Raw genomic sequence first — 23544 nt, 5'->3', positions numbered from 1 at the left:
ATCAAAGACCAGATAATAACGTATATAAATTAAATCTTTTTGGTTTTCTACTTCGGACGATCCAGTTCAGAGATATCTTGCTCACGACAAGACGCCTTTTTTAGAGGTGCTCCCGGAAATCGCCTATAGCAGATTTAAAAATCACTATTTTTCCAAATAAAATATATCAGGATGAATTTTAATGTTACCACAATATGTATGTAAATTTTTATATCAACAAATTAAAATTTCTCTTAATGAAAAATTCTTGAAAATTTGCCCGTTTTCGGACTACCAACTAGGTGTAACTCCTTAAATTCCAATATCAGTAATATTCCTGATGTGATTACCTACTTTTTACAGGAATTCAAATCGCCTGATCACAAGTCTTGGTCCAAAGCTTTCCAAAATTCATTGATTGAATGGTCCTGAAAATACTTCACAACGATTCCACTTTTTTTTTCTCAACTTAGTCTCCCACTAACGAGAAAAGATTCTTGAATCCTTCGCGTTATTCGGTTATAGTAAAAATTTCCACATACCGTAAAACAATATGTTTGAAAATATTTTTAGAACGTTGTAAAAGACCTGCATTATAGATTCGTCCGAGAAGACCAGCTTCGAGAAAACAGAGTGTCTGACTTTCAATAGGAACGAATACAAAGATGCTTCGTATAAAGTTTCACGCAAAAGCTAGAACAGTATGGGTACGTCTTACAAAGTAGTGTAAATCGATTTCCACCAGACTCCAACGGCGAAAAATAAAAAACAATTTAACTATTACGACAACCCTCCTTGATAAACGGATCTCGGCGAAAAGCTAAACGACGTGGTAAAATCTAGCCGTACCTATACTTGTCTTGCACTTAGGAACCGAGCCGCAATGGCTCCTCTTCAGGAGAACGAAAAGCTGCATGGTGTGAGTAGAAAAGCTTACGCCCACCGCGATCGCGCACAAAGAAAAACCCGTTTGAGCACCGGAGACTCGCCTCAAGGCCCTCGGCCTCGAACCAATGGCTCCGTACCTTCCGTATAATTTCGAGCCTCCCGAATTCCCGATTGGCCGATCCTAAGGGTCGCTGCCTGGCTCCGCCCAGAGTTGTCTGGGGTATCGATCATCCCCGAGCGATATCGTTTAGAGGCTAGGTATATAAGGTTGGCTCCCCGGGGATCCGGCTGATAGTCGTGATTTAATATTCGAGGACAGGACGCGCCGCGATATCCGGAAATCCAACAGGATAATTGTGACAACTGGCTAAATTGGAAACGAAAGCGAGATCTTCGGGGAACGCTGGATGCTGCCGGTGGATCTGAATTTTTCATAGCGTGTATAAATATTTTAGAAACTTGCGACTTGCGCGCTGCTTGGATTTTAAATTAAGACGAACAACGGGCAAAGCACCATCCACTCATGATGTCGGCTCATCCCGGGAGGAATCAGTACGAATACGAGGAACGCAATCAGAGGATTCGACACCGAAGCGGACCCGCAACTACCAGAGGACCCGCTGACTCCACGGTCGCTTGCTCCAGGTAATAGGAGGATCAAAATCGACAATGTTGATATAATTTGTTACCTGAAGAAGAGGTGCAGGTTTTTCGGTTATCGAGATACTTGGCTTAATCAGAGACCAGGTTTTTTTTACCATTTCTCCAAGCGAGACGACGCTTTTGAAGTCTGATTCCAACCGTGGATCAACGTCAAGTTTCAGACTATTCGTAATTAAAAAAGCAACGTTTGAACAGTATTCGGAATGAGCCTTGATTCTCAAAAGTCGTGTGAAACTTAATTCCGACAAGAGATTTATAAAGTAATCTCTGATATTTAATTCTAATCGGTTTTTACAAGTGTCGAGTTCAATTCCAACTTAACCCTGTTACAAGTAATTATATTATTGATAAAATACATCTCTGGAACGAATACCGTCAGTTTAGATTTCATTCGAGGCTGATTTTGCAACTTCTATGATTATATGCGGGATATTTGACTTGAATAACGCTTGTTTCAGCACTCAGTATTACGTGAGTCCCAGCAGCGACATCAGCGAGGAAGATTTATCCGAGCTTCCATCTTGCGTTTACGCAGGAAGATCCTCGTCGCAACAACAGCAACAGCAACAGCAACAACAACAACAGCACGTGGTTCATCCTGGTCCAGGACACCAGCAACATAACCACGGACATTCTCACACCCATTCACCTCTTCACTATCACATGCCCGTTCAGTCTAGTGCAGGTAATCATAATTGATTAGATAATTTTCAAAGTGAATCATTGGCGTTTGAACAATGTGGAAGGTACGCGGACGACTTGGGTAAAACGGGAAATATTTTTAATGCCCGTTTTGAAAGAAATGGTTTAATACTTAGAGAAGTGGATTTTTTCCGAGGGCAAAAGCCAACCCAGTGGAGAAGAAAGTGTAACGTCAGTTTTAAACAAAATTATGTTGAATTCGTTTATCTAATACCGCGAAATTGTTTCGCAGACCACAACGACGCCGAGATGAACGGAATGACGAATATGAACGGTATAAACGGGATTAACGGAATGAGTTCGATGAACGGCGGAGTCGAGGAGGGTTACTATCCAAACGGAAGTCCGTACAGAATTCAGAGGCACGCAGCGAACATCCGGGAGCGAAAGCGGATGCTCAGGTGAGAAGATCTAACATGATAGTAGAATTTTGCCTCCGGGTTTCGGTCTCGTTCGTTTTTCATTTCAGCCCGATAAGGAAGAAGGCCGACTTCTAAATGTGATTGCGATTTTTAGCAGCATCAACTCGGCTTTCGACGAGCTGAGAGTTCACGTGCCAACGTTTCCCTACGAGAAAAGACTGTCGAAAATCGACACCCTCCGCCTCGCCATCGCCTACATCGCTCTCCTCAGGGAAGTTCTTGCCGCCAGACTCGATCCTCTCACGTACGTAGAACGGTGTCTTCGAGGCGAGATAAGTGGCGAACGTGCAGAATGGAACACCAGTGGTGAGGAATTATTTGTTTGGGAAACGTTTCGAATTGGAGGTGATCGAAGCTCTGGGTCCAATTTCACGACTCGAATCGGTTCGAGTCACTGTTATGTCGAGTATATCTCGCTCCTTTATTAGCCTTCGGAGGAGTAAAGGAATTTCCTCGATTTTCTAATCTCACGTAAATTGTACCTCGTAGATTTGACGGCGCGGCTGTCTTGGATAAATTGGGAGAACCTTGGTGTTAATCCAAATCGTCGTTCGGTGCTGACGACGCTTGCACTCACCGCAGACAATATGAACTGAATTAGTTTACGTAGCATAAATGAAGGGGAAGTATGATAATCACGTAACAGTACCTATTTAGCCGTAATTTATTTGTTGTAAATAATATTTTTCTGATGCAAAACATCGCGTAGTTAGTTCGTAAATTTACAGTAAATACGTGCATACCTAAATTAAAGTACACCGTTGTATCTAAATAATTTTATGCGCAGCCAGGAATGTAATATTCAAAGTGTTCAACGTATTAGATGTACATCTATACCTACATATGTATACATTTTGAAAGGATTGTACGGAGCAGATATTTTAGGCCATGTGCAATATTGTACTTATAGTATGTATAAATGGCTGCATAAAAGTAATTTTTATTTTGCGCTTTGAATATCAGTATATATCTTGAATCAAAATGGTACTGCACGCTAAGGCTACATTACCTACAATGAAAAAGAAATAAATAAGAAATGAATTTAATTAAGTATAAGCTGGTACAATTATGTTTTAACCATAACTTATTTCGTATGTGCAAGAATCTTATCACGTATTATGACACTGTGTTATACGTATTAACGGTAGAAAAGAAAATTAACAAAATTAACGACATCCATCGACATATATACTTAGTATGGACTGTGCAATCCCAACATGAAGGCCTTCGAAAAGTGTCCGCTAGATTTAGACAGAGAGAACGAGGTGGAGGTCAATTGCTTTCTCTCTCTATCATATTGCTACGCTCCTGAATAGAAAGAGATTGACGGCCACCAGTGGCTATCACTTTCTACCAGCTGGTCGTATTCCACTGGCATGGCCTGAGCCTAATCCATACTACCTATATGTCGATGACGACATCAGTGAGCTCGCAACAAAGTATTGCCGAGGGATTTCGCACTTCTCGAAGTATTATGCATCCTCAATTTCCCACAGCGGACGAGTCGACGGCTGCAGGGTCCACAGTAGCCGGCTAGAGGGCTCTAGGTGTAAGATGCGTGAGCGTAAATGACAACAGTTGCGTCGGCTGTGGTAACAAGATGAAGATCGAAAACAAATGAGCGGCTATAACTTAGCGAAGCCGGTATTCACGTCGCGACGATTTGCAGTGTTATTTCCAACCAAAAAGCATTAATCGTCAGTCACCTCGTATTCGCCGATTTCAGACTCGATTCGGAATTCATCTTCACTCGGCCGTGAGAATAAGCTTGCTACTTTCTCAGGTACTTTTTAATTACCGACTGCCATCGAATCGCGAGCATCGCGAACTGACTGATTGACGTTTTCGTACCATGGACAAGATGTAAAGTGCTCGTACTTCTGCGTTGTAAGCCTCATTGTGTTTCTTGAAACGTTCGGATCTGAGCAGTTATTGATTGATTGTTATAAGCTTCTTCGGATTTGTATAATCGCACATTTAACCTAGTTGGGAAGATATGCTGTATTGCGAAACAAATGACTGCGGCGAGGACCGATTGTCTATTCGTTTAGTCGCATCCTGCGCAAGGGTCCCTGGGTAGTTTCAAATTCTTAATATCACGCTAAAAACATTGGGTTGGACTCTTCTGCATACTAATAATTAGTAGCGAATCGAATATTTGTAATGCGAACTTATTATTGATGTGACGTCACTTTCAGTAAAATATGGTGCTGCCGAAATCGAATAGACAATCTGCGTATATATTTTTGCAAAACGACGGTATGTAATGTGAATTGCAGCGACTGATTGCAGTTTTTCTTTTATCAAAGACACGCCGCGAACTCGTATTACCCCGAAAATTGAACTTTCCTCACCGATCCCGTGATGAGCTTGGACGGCAGGAGCAAACCGAGCAACAAGAGTCCACGAAAAGGAAGGACTTCGTCGGCCGGGGCCTCGGACGACGAGATAAGCGTGATAGCGGTGATAAAGAAGGGCAGTAATTCTGCAGGTATTCCGAAACGAGCGAGGTATCACTACATCCGTGAGCTGCCATTGGCCGTGGTAAAGTCGTTCAAAAAGTCGTTTCAAAAAGCCGAAGAGACTCGGACCCCCGTTTCCAATACTGGAGAATCACTCCGCGGGCCCAGATCGGATGGTCAAGTGAAAAAACCACGAGTGATCGACCTCAGCGACCAGGCATCAAAGATGGAACTTCGTAGGCAATTCAATGTCACCGAGAAGGATGAAGACGAAGATCGTAGGTTCATTCACTCATAAAAATATTTTTCTCAAGAAATTTAATATTTTTTTCTTTATTATTGACACATTGTGTTTAAGGGGATGATCTAGCCAGTGTTTATCGACAGAGTAAAATTTCGCTCCTTTCGAAGATTATTTGAATAATGCTGTATAGTCAGTCCTTACCGATCGAGCAAAATATTACTTATTTACGAGGTTGAAGTTAGTGAAGTTATCGTAACGAAACATTGGGGTAAAAGTTACTATCTTCTTAATTTTACAATGATTTTGAAGGAACTGAGATTTCGAAATATGAGTGAGTTTTGTTTTATTACGGTTTACTAATTTTCAGACAATTCCAAAATGGTGAAATAACGGTTTTTCCTCAGCATGATCCATTACGATAACCATACTTACGTAACTTCAATATGATACTTATTTCATAGACTATTATTGAGAGCCTATACACATAGACTTTATAGAGATAGACTGCGGGATATTACGGGGCCGCTGAAGCCCAAACCGAAGGTCAGAGATAGTCCTGGAGCTGGCCCACTTTGTTGCACGATCGAAAGAGTTGGGACCAGTCGCCATGCGGGGAAAGCAATTAGGCAAGCAGGGAGGTACCCTTGTATCAAGTCTATGTGTTTCCCCCGCCACCGAAAAATTTTTTAGGGCAACCATGTTTGGGCACTAATAATAGCCAAAATAAGTATCCTTTAACGCGGCCGGTAAAAACTTACTATTCCAAGTTTATCGACGAAAATTTTATCTGCATTTCCAATATGAAAATTACTGTATGTATTTATGAATTAATCCCGTAAAGAAATTTGCAGTAGAAACTAACAAATATTTATCATAAAGTTGCAGAAAAATTCAAGTATTTAGACGGACAAAAATAAAAAAAATTCAACAATTTATAGAGATTTCTTTGGAAAGTTCCATTTCATATATTTCGACTCAAATCATGTATTTTTTTCCAGGATTGAGCTCCGGTTCGGTCTCCACGGGACTGTCCTCGGTACCAGTTCACAAACTTCCTCCAGGAACTGTCCTTATAAAACAAGAACCCAGAATGGAGAGCGCCGACGGAAACGACGACACTTTCACTGTCAGGACCCCGGAAGCCGACGCAGCCCCGAACAACTCGAACGGAAGCTCAGTTGAGACAACGACGGCCACGACTACGACAACGACTGGTAGCAGCAGTAGCAGCAGCAGCACAAGCAGCGGCAGTAGCGTCAGTAGCTGTGGTAGCGCTAGCAGCAGTGGTGGCTTTGAGTCCCGACCCGCCACACCATCCAGCAAAGTTAAACGCACACGCAGAGCAGCCAGAGCGAGTGGAGTAAAAAAGTAGGCAGGCATTACTTACGATCTTGATCTTTTTCCGCCTTATCTTTTTATTATCTTTTCATTCTATTCCATCCGGAAGAATTCTCGACGTGGTTCCAAGAAGAAATCCTACGCGATGTAGCTCGAAGAAAAATGCGACTACAGCTGGGGTAGCGGCAACGACGTCCATGACGTCGGCTACGTGTCCCCGGCAACGGCAGCGACTTCTCGCTACCAGGAGACTAGGGAGAAACGAAGGAATTGCCGAACTAGGAACCAGCAGAAGAACCAGACCCTCAACCACACCCTACATGAATACCAGATCGGTTACCAGAAAGCTCTACACCGTTGGAGCCACCTATCAGGCCCCGACTCGAAAAGATGAGACTGAATGGCGAGAATGGCCCGTTCACGGCATGCACGAAAGACCCGTCTTCCATCCTCAGGTCATTACTCATCTATGCATAACATATGGTGTATGGTAAGCGTAGTTTAGATGTACTAGTGACCGGTCATTTCTCAATGTCACCTTTGAATACTTACCCTGGCACAAACTTCCGACAAATGTTGAGTACTGAAAGTTCTGGAAGTTTGAGATCAAAAGCGATCTTGAACCCTTCACTGACCTCTTCTACACGACAAATCTTTAGGTTGGATTAGCAGCGGGTTATGCAGGTCGTATTTTCTGGTCGAGCACTGATACCGAAGGGTTTGACTGCACGTACCGGGAGGTTCTGGATGGACCGGATGAGGTGGAAGTGGTGTCGGTGGACCCACGCCCGAGGCGAACCCCGCCGACGACGTCTCCCACGTCGTCGAGATTCCTCCAAAAACTACCATCGACTAAAAATGCTATTCAGCCCATCATCGAGGGCTCGAATGCATCTTTTAGAGCTTGCATGCACGAAAGCCTGCATTCGGTGCTGGCCTACTGTGCCCAGGTAATGTTGCCCAGCTACCGTCGCATCGTCGGAAAAAAACGGCGCCACGACGCTGAGGCTTGGACTCAACTGGACAACGAACTCAAAGACGGAAAAAAGTAAGCACACTCAAGCTATGCAAAGATCCAAGCAGGATTCACGTCGCAATGTAGTTCGATGTATGTGAAAGTTGCATGCATGGAACTTTTTCCTAAAATCAATTTATTTCAGCACAGAGCAAATGACCGCTGATGGGCAGCCGCTCGGTGCGGACAGTATAAACCTTACGGAGCTCGAGGATTCGTCGATAAGCGACGAGACGCTGATGGAGATGTCTTCGATATACAAAAAGCTTCTACCGATGGAGGACCTGCCTTCTAGTCACGATGACTCACCGCTACCACCGGACGATAATTGCGACAAAAAACCGAATGATGGGTCATCTGCAATCCTCCGGAACACCAGCGAGGCCTCAGAAATCGCTAAGATCCTTTCGGAGTATAATGAAAGCCTGAAGGAGCAGGGAGCTGCCTCTTTTGCCGGTCGATCCTTGAGCCGAGGATCGAAGGACGGAGTGAAAACGAGTTGCAGGGAACCGGAAATGACGCGAAAGACGTCGGTGATCTCTGCAGAAGACGCAACTGGATCTTTATCACGAGAACCGTCGAACACCACAACGATTACCGTCAGCGAAGGGGTCCAAACTCCCGATCGAAAAACTAACGACCATCATTGGCTCGAAGAGCTCCTCGTTGACACTAGTCTTCTCTACTGCGTCGCAACTGGGGTTGGACAGCGCGACCTCAGTCAATATGTTGACAGTCTCGACGCAAAACACAGCTTGCAGTGGCTTCAACCCCGCGAAGGATGAAAAAGTTCCTTCCGTCGTTCCTTGATGTGCCTTTTGTATAATTCCGTGAACTGTTTCCACAAATTCATTATAGTACTCAAGTTAGATAATCAGATGATATATAGTCGAGTTGAGCAGGGATAGTTATATTGGATACTACTGTGTATGTAACAAAAAAAAAAAATTAGTTTCATGCCCGACAGAAGTTGCGCAATGAAAAATGTATTATATTATTACTAATTGGCAAAGATAAACTACATAAACGGTTAAATTATCAAACCGTAAATTTGTATATTCACGTTTATGCTGCATTCTCACAAGTATGTTCGCAGGTAAATTGTGGCGCAACTTGATGTTTCATGATTTGTGCCAATAAACGTCAAAATGTATTAAATCACACCGTCAATTTTTCAGTTTCGTATCTGGAATAAGTCTGATAGTCAGAAAAGTATTTAAAAATTTATGGGGTCAAAAATCGCCATTCCGCTAAAGAAAATGGTTATTTTATTTATTTTGTTCATGATGAATAATTAAAACGGTACAATACTTTCGTTATCTGGCAGGCTTTTTACATGAGAGAAAAGGACCGTGTAATCCATCAATCAATATATAATTACACGCTATACTCTGAGAACTTCCGATCCTCGCAAAAATTGTCAATAAAATGTAAAATTCACAGTTAAAACGTTGAAACAACACTAATCTATATAATGCTCTACAATGCACATTGCGTCCATAATGCAGAGGCTCAGCTGCATATCAAATCTAACTCTGCCTCTACGCGTAAACACCTAAAACACTAGAATTAATCACAATATCTCAAATTAGAATAGATTCATTCGAATGTGTTTTGATTATTAATAAATGTAGCCCGTTACAGCCTGGCCGAAACAATTGGATCTGGTCTGATGAGGGTCCGAAGAACACGGTTGTGCTTAAACCGTTCGCGTCAAGCTTCTGATCCTTGTTGACTGGGCGACGAGAAGAACTGACGACGACTTCTCGTCGTCAAAACAAGGCCGTCATTTATACCGGCGTGAATGAAAAGCATGCAAATCACGAGGATGACAAGATAGAGGAAGAACATCGCCACGATGCCGAGACTCCGTTGTCAATCGCGAACTTCATGTCCACGCCTCCGCCGCCTGTATCTGAATAGAATCAAAAAGCGAGCAAAAATTGGTGAGCGCTCTGAACTAAGGATTAATGACTTTTGAACATTCGCTAACCTTCTGGCGCCCTCAGAGTCGCTTCCAAAACTCCGAGCAGCTGAAGAACGAGACGAAGATCGATGCCGGCTTCTTTCCTCTTCGTCGTCTTCGTCCTCAGTCTCGGTGGCCGTCCGCTGTATCTCATCTTCCTCTTCCTCCTCACCCTCTTCGGGATCGGAAGCCTCGCGACGCCTTCGGCGGCCGTTGCCGTCTGTTTCCTTCTCCTTTTTTTCAGCACATCGAACCTTGCCTCGCCGACTCCCTTTTGGACTCTCCTTCTCCACGCCGGCTCCAACTTTGAAGCTATCCTTGTGTTCCACGGATCGCTTTCGCTTCTTCTTCTTCGGCTCGGACCGCTTACCGCGACGCTCTTCATCGGTCGAATTGTCCCGCCTGGAACTCGTCGACTTCTTCTTGTTCTCTCGTTTCTGGAGCTTGTCCTGTTTCGACGAAGTTCGGGAACTCGATGTCGAGTAGCCCGTGTCCTGACGACCGCCCCTCGTCCTCCTTCGCACGAACAGACAAGAATGGTCAAGAATAGTGCCGACCATAGACCAAGAACATTTACTTACCTCGTCGCAGCCTCAAGGTTTCTCGGCGAGAGTTCGTATTTGTCGGTTTCTCGCGCGGACTCGTCACTCTCTGAGTCCTGATCCCTCCTGGGGCGTCTGGATCCGTGCTCTTCGCGCTTCCGTTTCCGAGAAGTCGGAGTGCTTCGAGATATGATGCTGATATTGGCAGATTGGGCCTCGCGCTTTCCAAGGTTCTCCTCCTTCCGCCGGATCTTACCCTCACTTTGAACGACGTAAAGTCGGTACAACTGGAGGAGTATGACCAGGGTGTTTTTGCAGGTGAAAAAAATATTCATGTAGCTGACTATCTGGTAGTGGATTATCAAGATCAGACGGAAACCGAGAAACGGTCCGTCTTGCAGCGCCATGTTCAGTGCGATTCCCCAGACGTCGATGCTGCAACAGCTCGTCTCCTGCGCCCGGACGCCCCGTTTCCGCTTCACTGTCGTTCCGGACGATAATCGAGATTTCCTGGACTTTGTTGCCGTCAGGACTACCGTGAACTGCATCAACGACCAAGCCCAGATCGCCAATGTGAGGTACACCAACAGAGGTTCTTGGGCGATCTTTCCCTCCTGTGGAAATGGCAACAAAAAAGAAACAATGATCATTCTTCTCAATCTTAATCTGATTTAAACATTTTTTAATAGATTCATCTCCCAGATGGAATAGAGATCGAGAGATGGAAGAACAACTGAAGGCATTACACCTGACCTTGAATGAATCGAAGAACTCGATGATGTCAGCGGCAGTGCCAATGTAAACAAGCAACAGTTGGCTTAACTGATCTCGCGTCAGTTCACCCTTGGGAAGCATCCAGCGACCGATTATCAAAATAAGCATTAAGAATTGCTCGATCAACGTCACCCAGGTCTCGGTCGATATTTGGATATCCGGTAACCTGATGTTCATCTGCATATAAACATTATTACCCGTGCATCAGATTAAATTACGCAATTTGGACTTAAACTGCTTGCTATACGGGCTTATCAAAAATTGTAACGTCGCTGTAATATTTTTGCGTGGAAATTTACGTACACCGAGAGCTTTTTCCAAGTTTTTTAAATCCGCCCCAGCAAGATTAGTGAAATTCAAATTATCAGTAAGATTGATGTTGGAATCGCGCATTTTTAGGCGTCTGTCCACCTTGTCCAATTCCAGAAGCCATATCGCCGGTACAACGCTGCTGAGGTAGAGAAAAACAGAGGGGCAGAACCTTGAAACAAAAAACATTCTTTTAGAATGATGAGTAAGGAGCAGCACATGTTTCACGTAACATGCGAAATGTGAATGCCTAGATGATGCGGAGATATTATTTCACGCGAATCCCTGTGGCGCGAGTACCGTCTTTAATGTAGGTCGATAAATATTGAGTCTGTTTGGTTGAAATCGAACGAGTTGCTAATGCCCAATTTCCGACCGTCACCCCAGAACACGCGCACAAAAGACCACTGCCACTGCACAGTTTATAGGGGCGACCGCTACATTCATCCGGACCATCAAACGCTATGCCCCGGAAAATTGGCTTGTTAGGGTCCGCGCTTCGTTAGAATAAAATAAAACTGCAGCAGTCTGGTTTGATATATACCGAGAAAATACAACGGACATCATAATTCCAGAAATTTCATGTCCATTTTTTTTTCATTTTTTGCGGTGCAGATTCTCGTTTCTAAACATGTATTCTTGTTTTGGTACCCAACGTATCATTTCCGATTCGGTTAGATTCCGGATGATTCATTTACCGCGTCACTGGCACACAGTTGTTTAAATAGCTGTAGTGGCTCTTGTATTACGCAATAATATACTCATTATTATATTTATCGTAGAACTTCCGATACTGTTGTAGACTCTAGGCAAAAATGAACCCACGATATGCTGAGGTTGATCTTACCACTTCCACTCTTGGTTTTCCTTTATGGTTAGTGTGAATATCCCTTCGAAGAATAGGAGCAGAATCGGACAACTCAGATACCAGTAGAGAGGATTTTTTTTGAACGTAGTCACTTGCCAGATGGCGACGAAACCGTGAGCAGCGAAAACGAGCCTCGTTATTATTGCTTTCAAAGTCGCTAAAAGTTTGGCCATTGTGTACTCGCTTACTCTATCAACGGTTTCGAAAGTCACTGAGAGTTTCGACTTATCGTTAGCCGTGTTTGATTGTTACTAATAAACAAATTTGAATAGAACACGCGAAAAATTCAGTTGAACAACATCGTCTTATAAAGGAGAATTCAAATAACTTGACATTCAAACGTTATGTCATTTATCGCGTTTTATTTTCCCTCGATAAGTGCAACGGCAATTCCACTTTCAACTGGATGACGGACTTGAAAGGATCAGAGATTTACGAAGACTGCACTCAGCCCCGTCTCTATTTCGGTCACCCCGCGCATGGTTTGAAAATTGAAGGGTACCTCCTGATCCTTGGGGCGAAACACGTGGCGACATCTCGCCGTCGTGCATCCAGGTATAATAAGGGCAACATGGGGAAGACCTCGAATCCCTCGAATGCTTACAATCGGCCAGCAGCCGGCATTTGCAAAAACGAGGTGAATGCACGTAATTTTGCAAAATAAATAATCGGTCAAATATCTCAAACATTTTTATTACTAGTCCGTATAAAAACGTAAATGCTAGTTCTTCGACCAATTCTTCATTATACTCTAAAAGTGATTTTTCCATACACGTAGTGTGCGATTTACCCCAAAATTATTAAACTTTGTAGCCCTCTAGATTTTCTCGAAATTACATTCGTATTTTTCTCTGAAATCTACGTTTGAATCTTGAAATATCTGTCGCTAAAATTGTGTCTGCGGAAGTCTTGACCAAAAATCTCAGTTTAAATCGGTTCGATTGCGCGCGCGCAAATAGCGATTTGGTAGGTAGCGCTACGAGTGGTGGTGGACTGAACTAATAGAAAAAATGTCTCGCTGTTGTTGCAGATTATTTCTCACAAGTAAAAATGTAAATAAAAGGTTAGTCAGCTGACCGCTTTCCGTCGATAAGCCCCGTAGTTGCGTTGCGGAGCTCAATATGTACGTGGCTACCGCCACCGCGGTTCGTGTGGGTTATATCGTCGTATATCAAAGGTTCGTAACACCAGACGAAAATCAACCCGCTCCCTTTCTCACGCCACCTTCAAAACACCTCCCCTAGTAGAATAATTTAACACACAGGCCTTGAATTATTATCTATCTAAAATTCCTTCATCCGACATCTGCGTATATTCACATAACTGTGTAAATAATGATCATGCCGAGCACGCGCGATGTTGTTGATAGGTAAGGCACGTCCCACTCATGAGTAGTCACGTATACTTACGGATGTCAAAATCAAGACCGAACTCATACATAGCGTGCACCTACGATCAAAGATTTATTCAAAGTCAATTAAATATTCCATGTGTCACCTCATCCCCCGATTCCAGATATATCTACGGAATCCTCCGGTTTGCTTGATAACAGATACTTGGTTAATGAGGAAAAAACGACATTGCCCAACAGTTGTCTGTTTTTTATTCTTCGGTTTTTTTATATCTACATGTTTGTTTAGCCAATCTGCTATTGCCGTTGGAACAAGAAGAAAAAATGTTCGCAAGTAAAGTGTCGATATTGCTTTCAGATGAACGTTCCGCTTTACGGAGTTGTTGCGGCGGTTGTCATCCTCTTCGTCACGCTCTTTGGATTCGGGACAATTTGCAAAATCATCATCGTTCTACTTGTCCTGTTAACTGGGTGATTGCAATATCTGTTCATCCGTATATTTTCATCCACATGAGTAAATCTTGCAAAGCACTATCTTGTTGACACTCTTGAATTTATTGAAACAAGTTCAAGGTTGTTACAAATCTGAATAAGGCAGGGACTTTCAGTCATGAAACTTTCCTTATATGTAGCAATTTACACCCAACGTTCAAATGCCATGCGTAAGGCAGTCAAATGACGTAATAATTTACCAAATTTGGACAAAACTGAGTCAGAGTTGATGCTTTGTACCTTCTTGCTAATGTGCTATTTCTTTTAATATGTAAATTTGGGAAATGTACAGGTAGAATTATTTTTATATCAGTCAGCTTTATCACACAGCAAGTATTTATAAAACTTATTATCAATCATAAACATGTTATGCCTCTGATACTCGAATATGTTTAATGATTTATTGCAGTCATAAAACTTCAGTCCCTGGATTTATCAGGTGGCTAGTTTTATTGCCTGTCCATTAAACTTACTTGTAGAATTTGTCTAAACATTTTGGTAGTTATCCATCTTGCCAGAATTACATGTCTTGCCCAGCCTCGCTTTGTGCACACATAATACTTATTATCTAAATTTTATTTTTATACAGGATACTAACATCCATTTATGCTCGTTATGCTCCAATTCTTCCTGATGAAATCAAATCCAGAAGAGAAAACTTATACAAAAAGACAGACAAGCTGCGACAGGTATTTCATTTTTCAATTCAGTATCCTGCAGTGTAAATCAGATAAAATTTGTTAAACTAAACGGAATATTTTTAATCTCTGATTATTTTTTTAGCAACTCGACGACGCTTACAAAAATAAAGTGAAGTTTACCTCTGACAGAAGAGTTACAGGGAGTCATGTCATCGATGAATCTTTACAGGTGAATTACAAGACGTTGAGGTAACAAATGCACCGAGTCGGGATTGAGTAGTTGTTTCTATGAGTGTATCGTACACCCTATACAGAGAGTACAACGTAGATACCTACCACAACCATATTGAACTAGACAGATGCTAAACAACACATACTATTTCCAGGAAATACTGGACTTCATTTTAAGAGATCATGTAGAGCCATGGTATGGACGGTTAACGGATGATGAAGAATTCCCTAAATCCGTAAGGGACACGGCTCAGAAGATTGCCATCAACTTAGCAAATAGGTGACTATATTGCTGAAAATGTTCTACCAAATGTATTATTGATTCTTAAAATTGACCGCACTCTGATTCGACATGAGCTCTGGTAACGTTCCAATATCCTCTTTCCATGCATTGATTCCAGAGTGAAAGATGTCGACTGGATACCGTATCTGACAACGCGTTTGGTTGACGATGCAGCGTCGCATGTACGTCTCTACCGACAGGCCAGAGCTAAGATGAAAAGTGGGAAATTATACAAAGGTGGTGGAAGTTCAAGCACCTCAGGAAGTACTCCGAAAAAGACTGTAACTCCGACGCATCGTAGAAACAAGAGCGAGACTGATATCTCGTGGTATTCACAATCAAAATTTTATGTCCCAAACTTGGGATCACTCACTGAACCTGGAACGGAACCAGTAGAAGAAAAGGAAGATTCTTTGGAGAAAGTATTCTTTGATCTCGAAGTGCAGATGGAGAATAATCTGATATGTAGAGATCTCGTTTGCACAAATGAGAGTCAGGAGCTCACATTCCTTGCGGAAATATCAGAGATTCTCCTATACTTGTTGCTGCCGAAGGAAGATTTCAACTGCCTCACTGTCAGGATTATCCTCCGGGAGCTTCTTGTCAACGTTGTCATTAAGCCTATGCTAAAATTACTCTCCGACCCAGATTACATCAATCAAGCATGTATATGGTTGGTAAGTAATAGACGAAAATATAATTATCAATAAGAGATGTAGATAAGTGCACCAACACCATCTTTTTTTCAATTCCAGTGTACAAAAGATATGACACTACCTAGCGAAACCTTTTTAACCGTAATTCGAATAACGGATAACCTGGAGGAACTGGCTGCCACCAAAGTTGTTGTATTAAAAGAAATCGCACATTTGAGATCTAAAGATTCCGGCGGAGACAACGACTTGACAGTCAAGCAACGACTAAACAGCATGCTATATGTGAAAAAGATTCTTGAAACTAGGATGATAAGGATGCAGGAGGGTCTCGAAAGCGATCTGACAGATGGTATGAGTGCCCACCAAGAGTGGAACAGGCTACTAGTTCCTGGGCACAAGTTAGTAAACCTGCCACTGGACGAACTGTTGAAGAACAACATAGCGCTCAGCTATTACATTGACTACATGACGAGCATTGGGGCGGAGGCGTACTTATTCTTTTACCTGAATATATATGGGTGGAAAGTGTCAGCGGAGCAGCAAATATCTGATATAGAGCTTCAGAAGCTTCACGGCAACGGTGCGGATAATTCAAAAACGAAAAATACTGATTTGGAGAATCTTAAAGAAGCAGCGGTGAAAATTTACCAACAGTATCTTAGCGATAAGGCCTGCATACGACTCCAGCTCGACGATGCTCTTGTCAAAATACTTGCCACCCGGATAAAGTCCGAACCTGTACGTGAAACTTGGTTCGACGATTTGCAGACCTGTTGCTATGAGAAACTGCAGAATGAGGATAGGTTCCTTCCTGCTTTTAAACGTTCCATTTCGTACGTCCGGCTACTCGCAGAGCTAGAATTACTCAAGGATCCAACTTCTGAAGAAGATTCAAGATCTTTGGATAGCATAAGCGTATCAAGCTTTGGTAACGACCTCGATGTACAACAAGGGGAGTTAATCGACATCCGCCGGGGAAACGACGACTCAGGCAACAGAGTGAAGTCAAATCCAAACTCTTCGACACATCTGATAAGCCTGGGTACGGAGTGTAGCGGTGGGATATCTGATGAAACTGATCTAGACTCTGAGGTGAACATCGACAGCGATGCAAGTGCCGATGTCAATCGGGAGGGGACATTCGCAGAGCCCAAGAGAGTGACACGGGATTTGAGCTCCGGTCCAGAGTCTGATGTGACGTTTTACTTGGAGCCGGAAAGCGAACGATATTTAAAGATTGGCGACACAATGATGACTGACCAAAATGCAATAAAGAAGCTGGTGCAGGGGAGGTTTGACATTTTAGCAGAGATAATTGAGACTGGTATCGTTAATGATAAAGGTAAAACTTATGGGATTTACGCGGTGGCCGTGACTAAAAGGTATGATACTGGGTATCAGGAAAAGTGGCACATCTACAGGAGATACTCTGACTTTCACGATCTTCATCAGAAAATCAAGGACAAGTATTACGATTTAGCCAAGTTGCCATTCCCAGCTAAGAAAGCCTTCCACAATATGGACCGTGCCGTTCTCGAGAGAAGAATGACCATGCTCAACATCTGGCTACAACAGCTCACTAGACCACTCACTGTTGATGGCCACTTGGGCCTCCAGTCCTTACTACTAACGTTCTTGGAGCAAGGAGATTATGACAAAGGAGTCACAGGAGGTCATGTTGCTAGAACAGTTAGTTGGATACGAGTCTTTTCTTTAAATAGCCTTTGCGAAGTATCACTAAGTTACTGCAATTTTACAACCCATCTCAACGAAATTTTGAACACAAAATAATAGCTATCTGTGTTCATAGAATATCTCGATGTCAAATCATGTTGTTTTTCTTAAAAAGAAGACTTAATTCTTTTGCAGCTCGACACTTTGGTGAATCCTTTGAAGACTTCAATGAAGAATATGACGCAAGCAGTGAAGACGATGCCTGACAATATGCTGAGCACAGTGGACGGTGTTATGGACAACATAAGTAAATTCTTTGGAAATCCAAAAAAGAACAGTATGCTTTATGAGAGTGTCAAAGTTGGAGCGAGTCTTGATGTCGAGGTAAGTTTGGTAGAAAATCTGCTAAATGCAAAATAGAATTCTCAGTATAGATTTAAGACCGAATATACAATGAATGAATGGTGTAAAAAAGAGGCTAAAGTTATGCATATTTCAGACGGACGATAATATTCCATTGAGAATAATTTTGCTCCTAATGGATGAAGTGTTCGATTTGAAAGTGAAGAACCAATGGCTAAGGAGGAGAATCGTTACGTTACTGAGGCAAATAATCAGAATGATGTTTGGCGACATTGTGAACAGAAGGATAGTGGAATATGTGTCACTTTTAACAAGTCCGAAAAACGTTGCAACGTATTTGAAACTATTCAAGTAAATATTATTGGAATCAAATCGATAAAATTTCGAAATATTTTTCGGGCCGTGACATATTTATATATTTTTTTTTTTTTCACATTTTAGGCATAGTTTCTGGCCAAACGGTGTCAAAGCAGAAGCTAAACCACCTCGAGATGCAGAAATGAAAAGCAGAACGCGAGTAGCAGCGAAGGTAGCGCTTTTATCGTGTTTTTCAGATGAACTCAAACATATCATTGGTAGTGAAACGACTCGCCGTGGATTGCTCAGAGTCTTTCAACTTTTTCAAGAACCTGTGCTTAATCGAAGACTACTTTATGTACTCCTGGAGGGTATACTAGAAAATTTGTTTCCCCAAAACGACTTGGTGTCGGTAATTAGAAAATTGTATTCCTCGTCACCAAGGGTAAAAGTCAAAGACAAGGGGAAGTCTTGATCGACGGAAAAAATGATTTAATTTCAAGTGAATAGGGTGTCAAAAAATAATTCACATGCAGTCATGTAGCTCGATTCTTATATTTGCAAGGAATAGGTACAGATAAGCATTTCATACGAAATGGCAAGACTCCGTATCTGTGAATTATATATTCGAATGAATATTAGAAAAAAATAAGTATTAATCTGTCTCTATTTCTTATGCGTAAGGAATCGCTTACATTACTGCTTTGGATACATTAGGATGCTTTAGGAAAATAGATATTACAACTATTTCCCAACTCGAAAGCTGTGAATCTGTCGTTTGTACTTCAAGAATTGAGGTTTTTCACATCTGGGGTGACAGAAAAACTTCTAAGAGCTCCTCATTTTCTTCATTCCTCATAACTTTGCAAAGGCTAGTCAATATGCTAGTACTATTTATTTATTTGGAATCTCAAGTTTTGGACTAGAAACAAGAGATTGAAGAATTATGGGAGATAGAAACAAAAAAGTGATTATTTTGCATATGATACAATTGTACTTCGGTAACAAAATACAAAAACGTGAAAATTATTATTAAATTACCAAAGATCAACATCATTTCGAAATCATGGAGACTTATAACCGGCAGCTATATAACGAGAACGGTATTACGTGACTAACAAAGCTCATTCGCATGTGTATGCCTGCGTATTTTAAATTTGCGATTCATCGTAATCATATATTATTCATAGGTAATTACTATTACCCACGTATTAGCGATCAATGAAACATTCCAAAGGCATTTTAACGCTACGTACTCATAAATACGAGAATATATTATTTCGAAGGGTAATAGGGGAGCATCGCTCTGTCAATCCCGGTGTTAATCATGATACGCAAGTATACTCTAGCCCGTGTAAAAAAAAAACGAAATAAATAAGAACACACTTTTAATTACCTGTTATTGTTACGATTATTATTACTATTATTACTTTATTCGTCATTCGCAGTACAATAGACATCACTTTGTACACGTTAATATTAATTTGTTATACGTCTATTATACACTTATATACAGTAAATATTTAGAATGAAAAACGGTAATTTTATTCTCTATAGTTAGTTACCCCGGCCGTGATATTAAGATAATTTATATTTGAACTTACTCATCTGTATGTATATGATATGTAAAAGTACATGTATACGTATAGTTGAACTGGATACCCTGCGACTGTGCCATTCGCATTATTTATATTTATTTATTGGACCGGAGTTCGCGGGACGGGAGAGATAACAATCAATTGAATACGTGGAGTGCTGAACATAGCGTAATTGATCATATTCATGTTAAAAAAATACTCATTTATCATTCGAATTCGGCACATCATTACTCTAAAATAATAATTTATATTCCATAATATCTCTGTATATAGATGTAGTTATTTATATTATTATATTAAATAATTACCTAATTATTAAAGAATCTATGCATCAAAGTTATTTTAATCATCTCTGTTTGTCGAAGTACAAATTATTGTCCACAATCTTGTCTTGTCTTTATGCATTATCGTACTGCAGATGATATTTTCTACTCACAAAACAGATGAAAGGTCTAATTTATAATAATATTCATCTATTCGCCAGAGTTTTGCCGTAGGAAAAGTAGACAACACGTGTCACTTTGTCAATCGTTTAAAGTGCGCCCTCCGTCTGAAGCTTTTTCTGAGCCAGAAAATGGTGTTGCCTTTGGTGCCGGTGCGTCGTATCGACTATTTCGAACTTTGAAAATTTACGGACCCGAAGACTGACAGGCCAACAATAAGTATAGTTCATCCGTTAGTAATAATAATAGTTAATATATGTAGAACTTACACCTCGCGTGATTCAACGAAAAATATGTTCAACAACAAAAACGTGTCAGTGCTTTTAATGGTCATCGGATTTGATACACAATGCGAATCCCCGGGACAAGCGCGTCCGTTAATGTGACGTCATAGGCTCAAGTCAATCGCAAGGTATTTACACGAGTCGCTTCGGATAAGGGAAGGAGCAAGAATTTTCACTTGAATCAGGAGATCCAGTGTATCGAAGCTGAACCGTAACCCTTGATCGCAACATCTGACGAAAAGGATGAAAAAAATGTTCTCTCTCTATATCACATTAAATCCCCATTGTTCCGTGAAACTAATTGAGGATCCTTTTAGCGGCAGCTGCGCCAATTAAGCGATCGTCATCCGTCTGAATAAATTAACGCACGTGTGATATATGTGAAAATTATCGTCCGGCAATGCCGCAAAAGTTTTGCCAAAAACTTATCGAACAAACGATATAACATCGATGGTATATAATATATACGCGCTCCACGAAGCCCTCTAAAGTGTTAAAGGGTGAGTTCAATCTTGCGGGTCAGGGCGACGACGCGACGTTTCCGCGTATCGTCACATGTACGCATGTATGTTATGCATGCAGCCTACCAACAACGAAATACGCAAAGACAAAAGGCGACGAGAGGCTGTACAGGCAGGGGACAAAGGATGAGGGTTTATTAGCTGCACCAGGGCGGGGGCAACACGCGGCTCTCGTTCCGTCCTGGCTGCTGCAACCGAGGACCTGGAGGCCTAGCAGCACTCGGGAGGGCCGATATGCGTGATCGGCGTCCGTATACCGCAGTCGAAGAGCGCGATGATGCTGGAAAGAAAGGCGGCGGGGTGGACGAGAAGGGGCGGGGATGGGGGGGAGGGGGGGGGGGGGCAAAAGGCAGGAGAGGGACAAGCAAGGGGGCATTGTGCGGAGGAACACACCACCGCCACCGCTACTGGGGGGGGCCCCCAGGCCTTTGAGAAAAAAGAATAAGAAAAAGTACGGAGGGGGTTGGTTGACACGTACGCTGCCGTTGCAGACTGCTGTATGCATCAAGGGGCGGCGGGGGCCGGCAGGGGGTGGATGGGAGGGGAAACTGGAATTAGTGGACGGGGGACGCGAGCGCGTATGCGTGCACACTGGACTCGGAACGAACGAACGTGCATGCAGGGTACATGGGGATAGAGGAAAATCGATATGCATGATTCACGCACGCAACCGTCGAACGGCGCGGGGCCACGGGGGTTGCAGGCGGGGGTAGCCACTTCCTCGACGTCCCCTTCTACCGGCGGCCCCTACTTCGCGTGCCCCCCGTGGGTAGTTGGTAATTCTATACAAGGAACTGGCGAGGGGTCGCGTCGACGTAACGCGTCATACGGTGCAGTTTACGTCCGCGTCGTGGTGGTGGTTCTTCGCCTTCTTCGTCTGCACGGTTTCGCCATCCTCGAGATTGTACATGACGAGTGATACCGTTTCCGGGACGGCCCGGTCTCATCCGGCCCCCGAACGAACGCAAATATACTCGAAGCGTATAGGTGGTAGGTACGTTAGTCTCCAGGCTACGCAACCTACCCCGTTGATCACGATTCGGTTCATCCGTCTGTCGGTCGATCCGGCAGACAGTCGGTGGTCGGTCCGGAGGAGGAAGAGACTGGTTGTTCAGTCGTTGGCGAAGTTTCGCGTGGCACCGTTCGAAATTCGTTGCAAATATACCCGCTGCGCGGTTCTTCCATAAATTTTTAGTGTTGAAGCGAATTTTCACTGGTTTTCATTCGCCGAAAGCTCTTTTTGAATTGTTATCGGGACTTCGAAATCAGGCTGTAAACGACTCGGGTCTGCGAATATCACCGATCCTTAAACTGACGCGGTTAACGCGGATCGCGTTGAAATCTCTCGGATGCGTCGCGAGTGCGGGACGCTTGACTAATGAGGATTGATTGTAATCAGTGTAAAGCATTCAAGACGCAGTGCAAGTTTTTTAATTCTCGATCGAAGTGCAACGATGAACGATATTACGGCATTTCATTAACCGAAAACGAAGCGATCGATATCAAGCCTCTATGGTATTTTTGGCCGAGTGGAAAAAGAATGCAGATTATTATAAACTAGTTCTAGTCCGAAATGCTTTGAAATATTGATCGTTGAGGATTGATCGATCCTTTTCACTTCATCGGGCCTGCATCAGTTCGTATTTTAATGCAATCCTGAACGAATATCACGTAGTTCGACATATCCGAGTCGAACCCTTCATCTCAAAGAAAAAGAAATTATGCAACGATTGTTAAAGTTTCATGGATACGTATAATAGAAATTGGGACGAAATTTATAAACATAAACTTTCCGCGCTACGCTGCATGTATAATGCAGGATATAAATATGGATGCGAAGCGTCGCGGATTCAACTATAACCCGCAGCACAGCGTCGGGGGAAAATCGTACACTAGTAGTTATACGGGGGAGAAAATGGAAAGGGGCGAAAAAGGGGGTAGCGGGGAAAAACGGGGGAGAAAAGGAAAATTCGTGGCGCAAGGACGAGCTGGCTTACAGTTATACGTGGGGTGAGCGACCCCTTTGCACACCGCGCCGCACTTTAATACCCCTAGGCGACCCCGCTCGGTAGCAGCAAGGGTGTCCCTATGTGCACATCAGACATAGTGCAGGGCCAGGGGGGCCGCATCGCCATTCGCGCGTCCCTTATTCAGCAACATAGAGGTTCTTGCCAGACGCCAGACGCAAGTGGAGCAATTTTTTTGCCCAGTTTATACGATTTTCATTTCGTTACTGTATCTCGATCGTTATATACCGGAGGACTACTCGTTCATGTACAACGCGAAACGCGCTCCAATTCGTTGTGTGTTAGATCGCATATCGGGAGGCTCCTTGCAGATGAGTCTCGCGACAATTATACCGCTTAGGTATAATACGAAGATCGCGGTTTATGGCAGAGTATGCAATGTACCACATGCGATCTGTTTGAGTAACAGAGAGCGTAGCTACAACCCGGTGCAAAGGATCGTACAATCACGGTGAACGGAATATGTAAGTAAATACACGATATCCCATGCAGCTATCTTGCGTATATTACA

General features: G+C 42.8%; 5 protein-coding genes across 8 annotated transcripts; 4 read left to right on the top strand and 1 right to left on the bottom strand.

Moving 5' to 3' along the window:
* The first annotated feature begins 1167 nt into the window (after window positions 1-1167).
* LOC107228238 (basic helix-loop-helix transcription factor amos) lies at window positions 1168-3830 on the top strand. Of its 2 annotated transcripts, none has more exons than XM_046737485.1 (5): window positions 1168-1512; window positions 1989-2215; window positions 2465-2633; window positions 2752-2960; window positions 3144-3830. In XM_046737485.1, the coding sequence occupies exons 1-5, from the start codon at window positions 1391-1393 to the stop codon at window positions 3248-3250; spliced, it is 834 nt and encodes a 277-aa protein (XP_046593441.1). In that variant the 5' UTR covers window positions 1168-1390; the 3' UTR covers window positions 3251-3830. The 2 variants fall into 2 exon arrangements, with proteins under 2 accessions (XP_046593441.1, XP_015525113.2); XM_015669627.2 differs by having other exon boundaries at window positions 2749-2960; window positions 3144-3826.
* A 422-nt stretch (window positions 3831-4252) lies between these two features.
* LOC124294108 (putative uncharacterized protein DDB_G0281733) lies at window positions 4253-6732 on the top strand. The gene is made up of 3 exons (XM_046737985.1): window positions 4253-4437; window positions 4934-5394; window positions 6359-6732. Exons 2-3 carry the CDS (start codon window positions 5019-5021, stop codon window positions 6730-6732), a joined length of 750 nt encoding a protein of 249 aa, XP_046593941.1. The 5' UTR covers window positions 4253-4437; window positions 4934-5018.
* An 83-nt stretch (window positions 6733-6815) lies between these two features.
* LOC124293879 lies at window positions 6816-8666 on the top strand. The gene is made up of 3 exons (XM_046736679.1): window positions 6816-7153; window positions 7358-7746; window positions 7859-8666. Exons 1-3 carry the CDS (start codon window positions 6896-6898, stop codon window positions 8496-8498), a joined length of 1287 nt encoding a protein of 428 aa, XP_046592635.1. The 5' UTR covers window positions 6816-6895; the 3' UTR covers window positions 8499-8666.
* Window positions 8667-9005: 339 nt separating this feature from the next.
* Window positions 9006-12733, bottom strand: LOC107228167 (transmembrane protein 26). Its single transcript, XM_015669545.2, has 6 exons — window positions 12152-12733; window positions 11299-11476; window positions 10975-11172; window positions 10261-10835; window positions 9707-10195; window positions 9006-9628 (listed from the first exon to the last, which is right to left on the bottom strand). Exons 1-6 carry the CDS (start codon window positions 12343-12345, stop codon window positions 9589-9591), a joined length of 1674 nt encoding a protein of 557 aa, XP_015525031.2. The 5' UTR covers window positions 12346-12733; the 3' UTR covers window positions 9006-9588.
* Window positions 12734-13175: 442 nt separating this feature from the next.
* On the top strand, window positions 13176-19939 carry LOC107216571 (sorting nexin-13). Of its 3 annotated transcripts, none has more exons than XM_015653813.2 (10): window positions 13176-13349; window positions 13882-13994; window positions 14605-14704; window positions 14799-14885; window positions 15043-15167; window positions 15289-15847; window positions 15926-17515; window positions 17696-17884; window positions 18000-18214; window positions 18305-19939. In XM_015653813.2, the coding sequence occupies exons 2-10, from the start codon at window positions 13882-13884 to the stop codon at window positions 18633-18635; spliced, it is 3309 nt and encodes a 1102-aa protein (XP_015509299.1). In that variant the 5' UTR covers window positions 13176-13349; the 3' UTR covers window positions 18636-19939. The 3 variants fall into 3 exon arrangements, with proteins under 3 accessions (XP_015509299.1, XP_046594364.1, XP_046594365.1); XM_046738408.1 differs by lacking the exon at window positions 13176-13349 and adding an exon at window positions 13622-13708; XM_046738409.1 differs by lacking the exons at window positions 13176-13349; window positions 13882-13994; window positions 14605-14704 and having other exon boundaries at window positions 14799-14905.
* The last annotated feature ends 3605 nt before the right edge of the window (window positions 19940-23544 follow it).

This window comes from Neodiprion lecontei, chromosome 4, assembly GCF_021901455.1.
Source record: "Neodiprion lecontei isolate iyNeoLeco1 chromosome 4, iyNeoLeco1.1, whole genome shotgun sequence".
NCBI lineage: Eukaryota > Metazoa > Arthropoda > Insecta > Hymenoptera > Diprionidae > Neodiprion > Neodiprion lecontei.
Note: the sequence above shows the minus strand (reverse complement) of the source record. Positions and strands in the feature narration are given on the sequence as shown.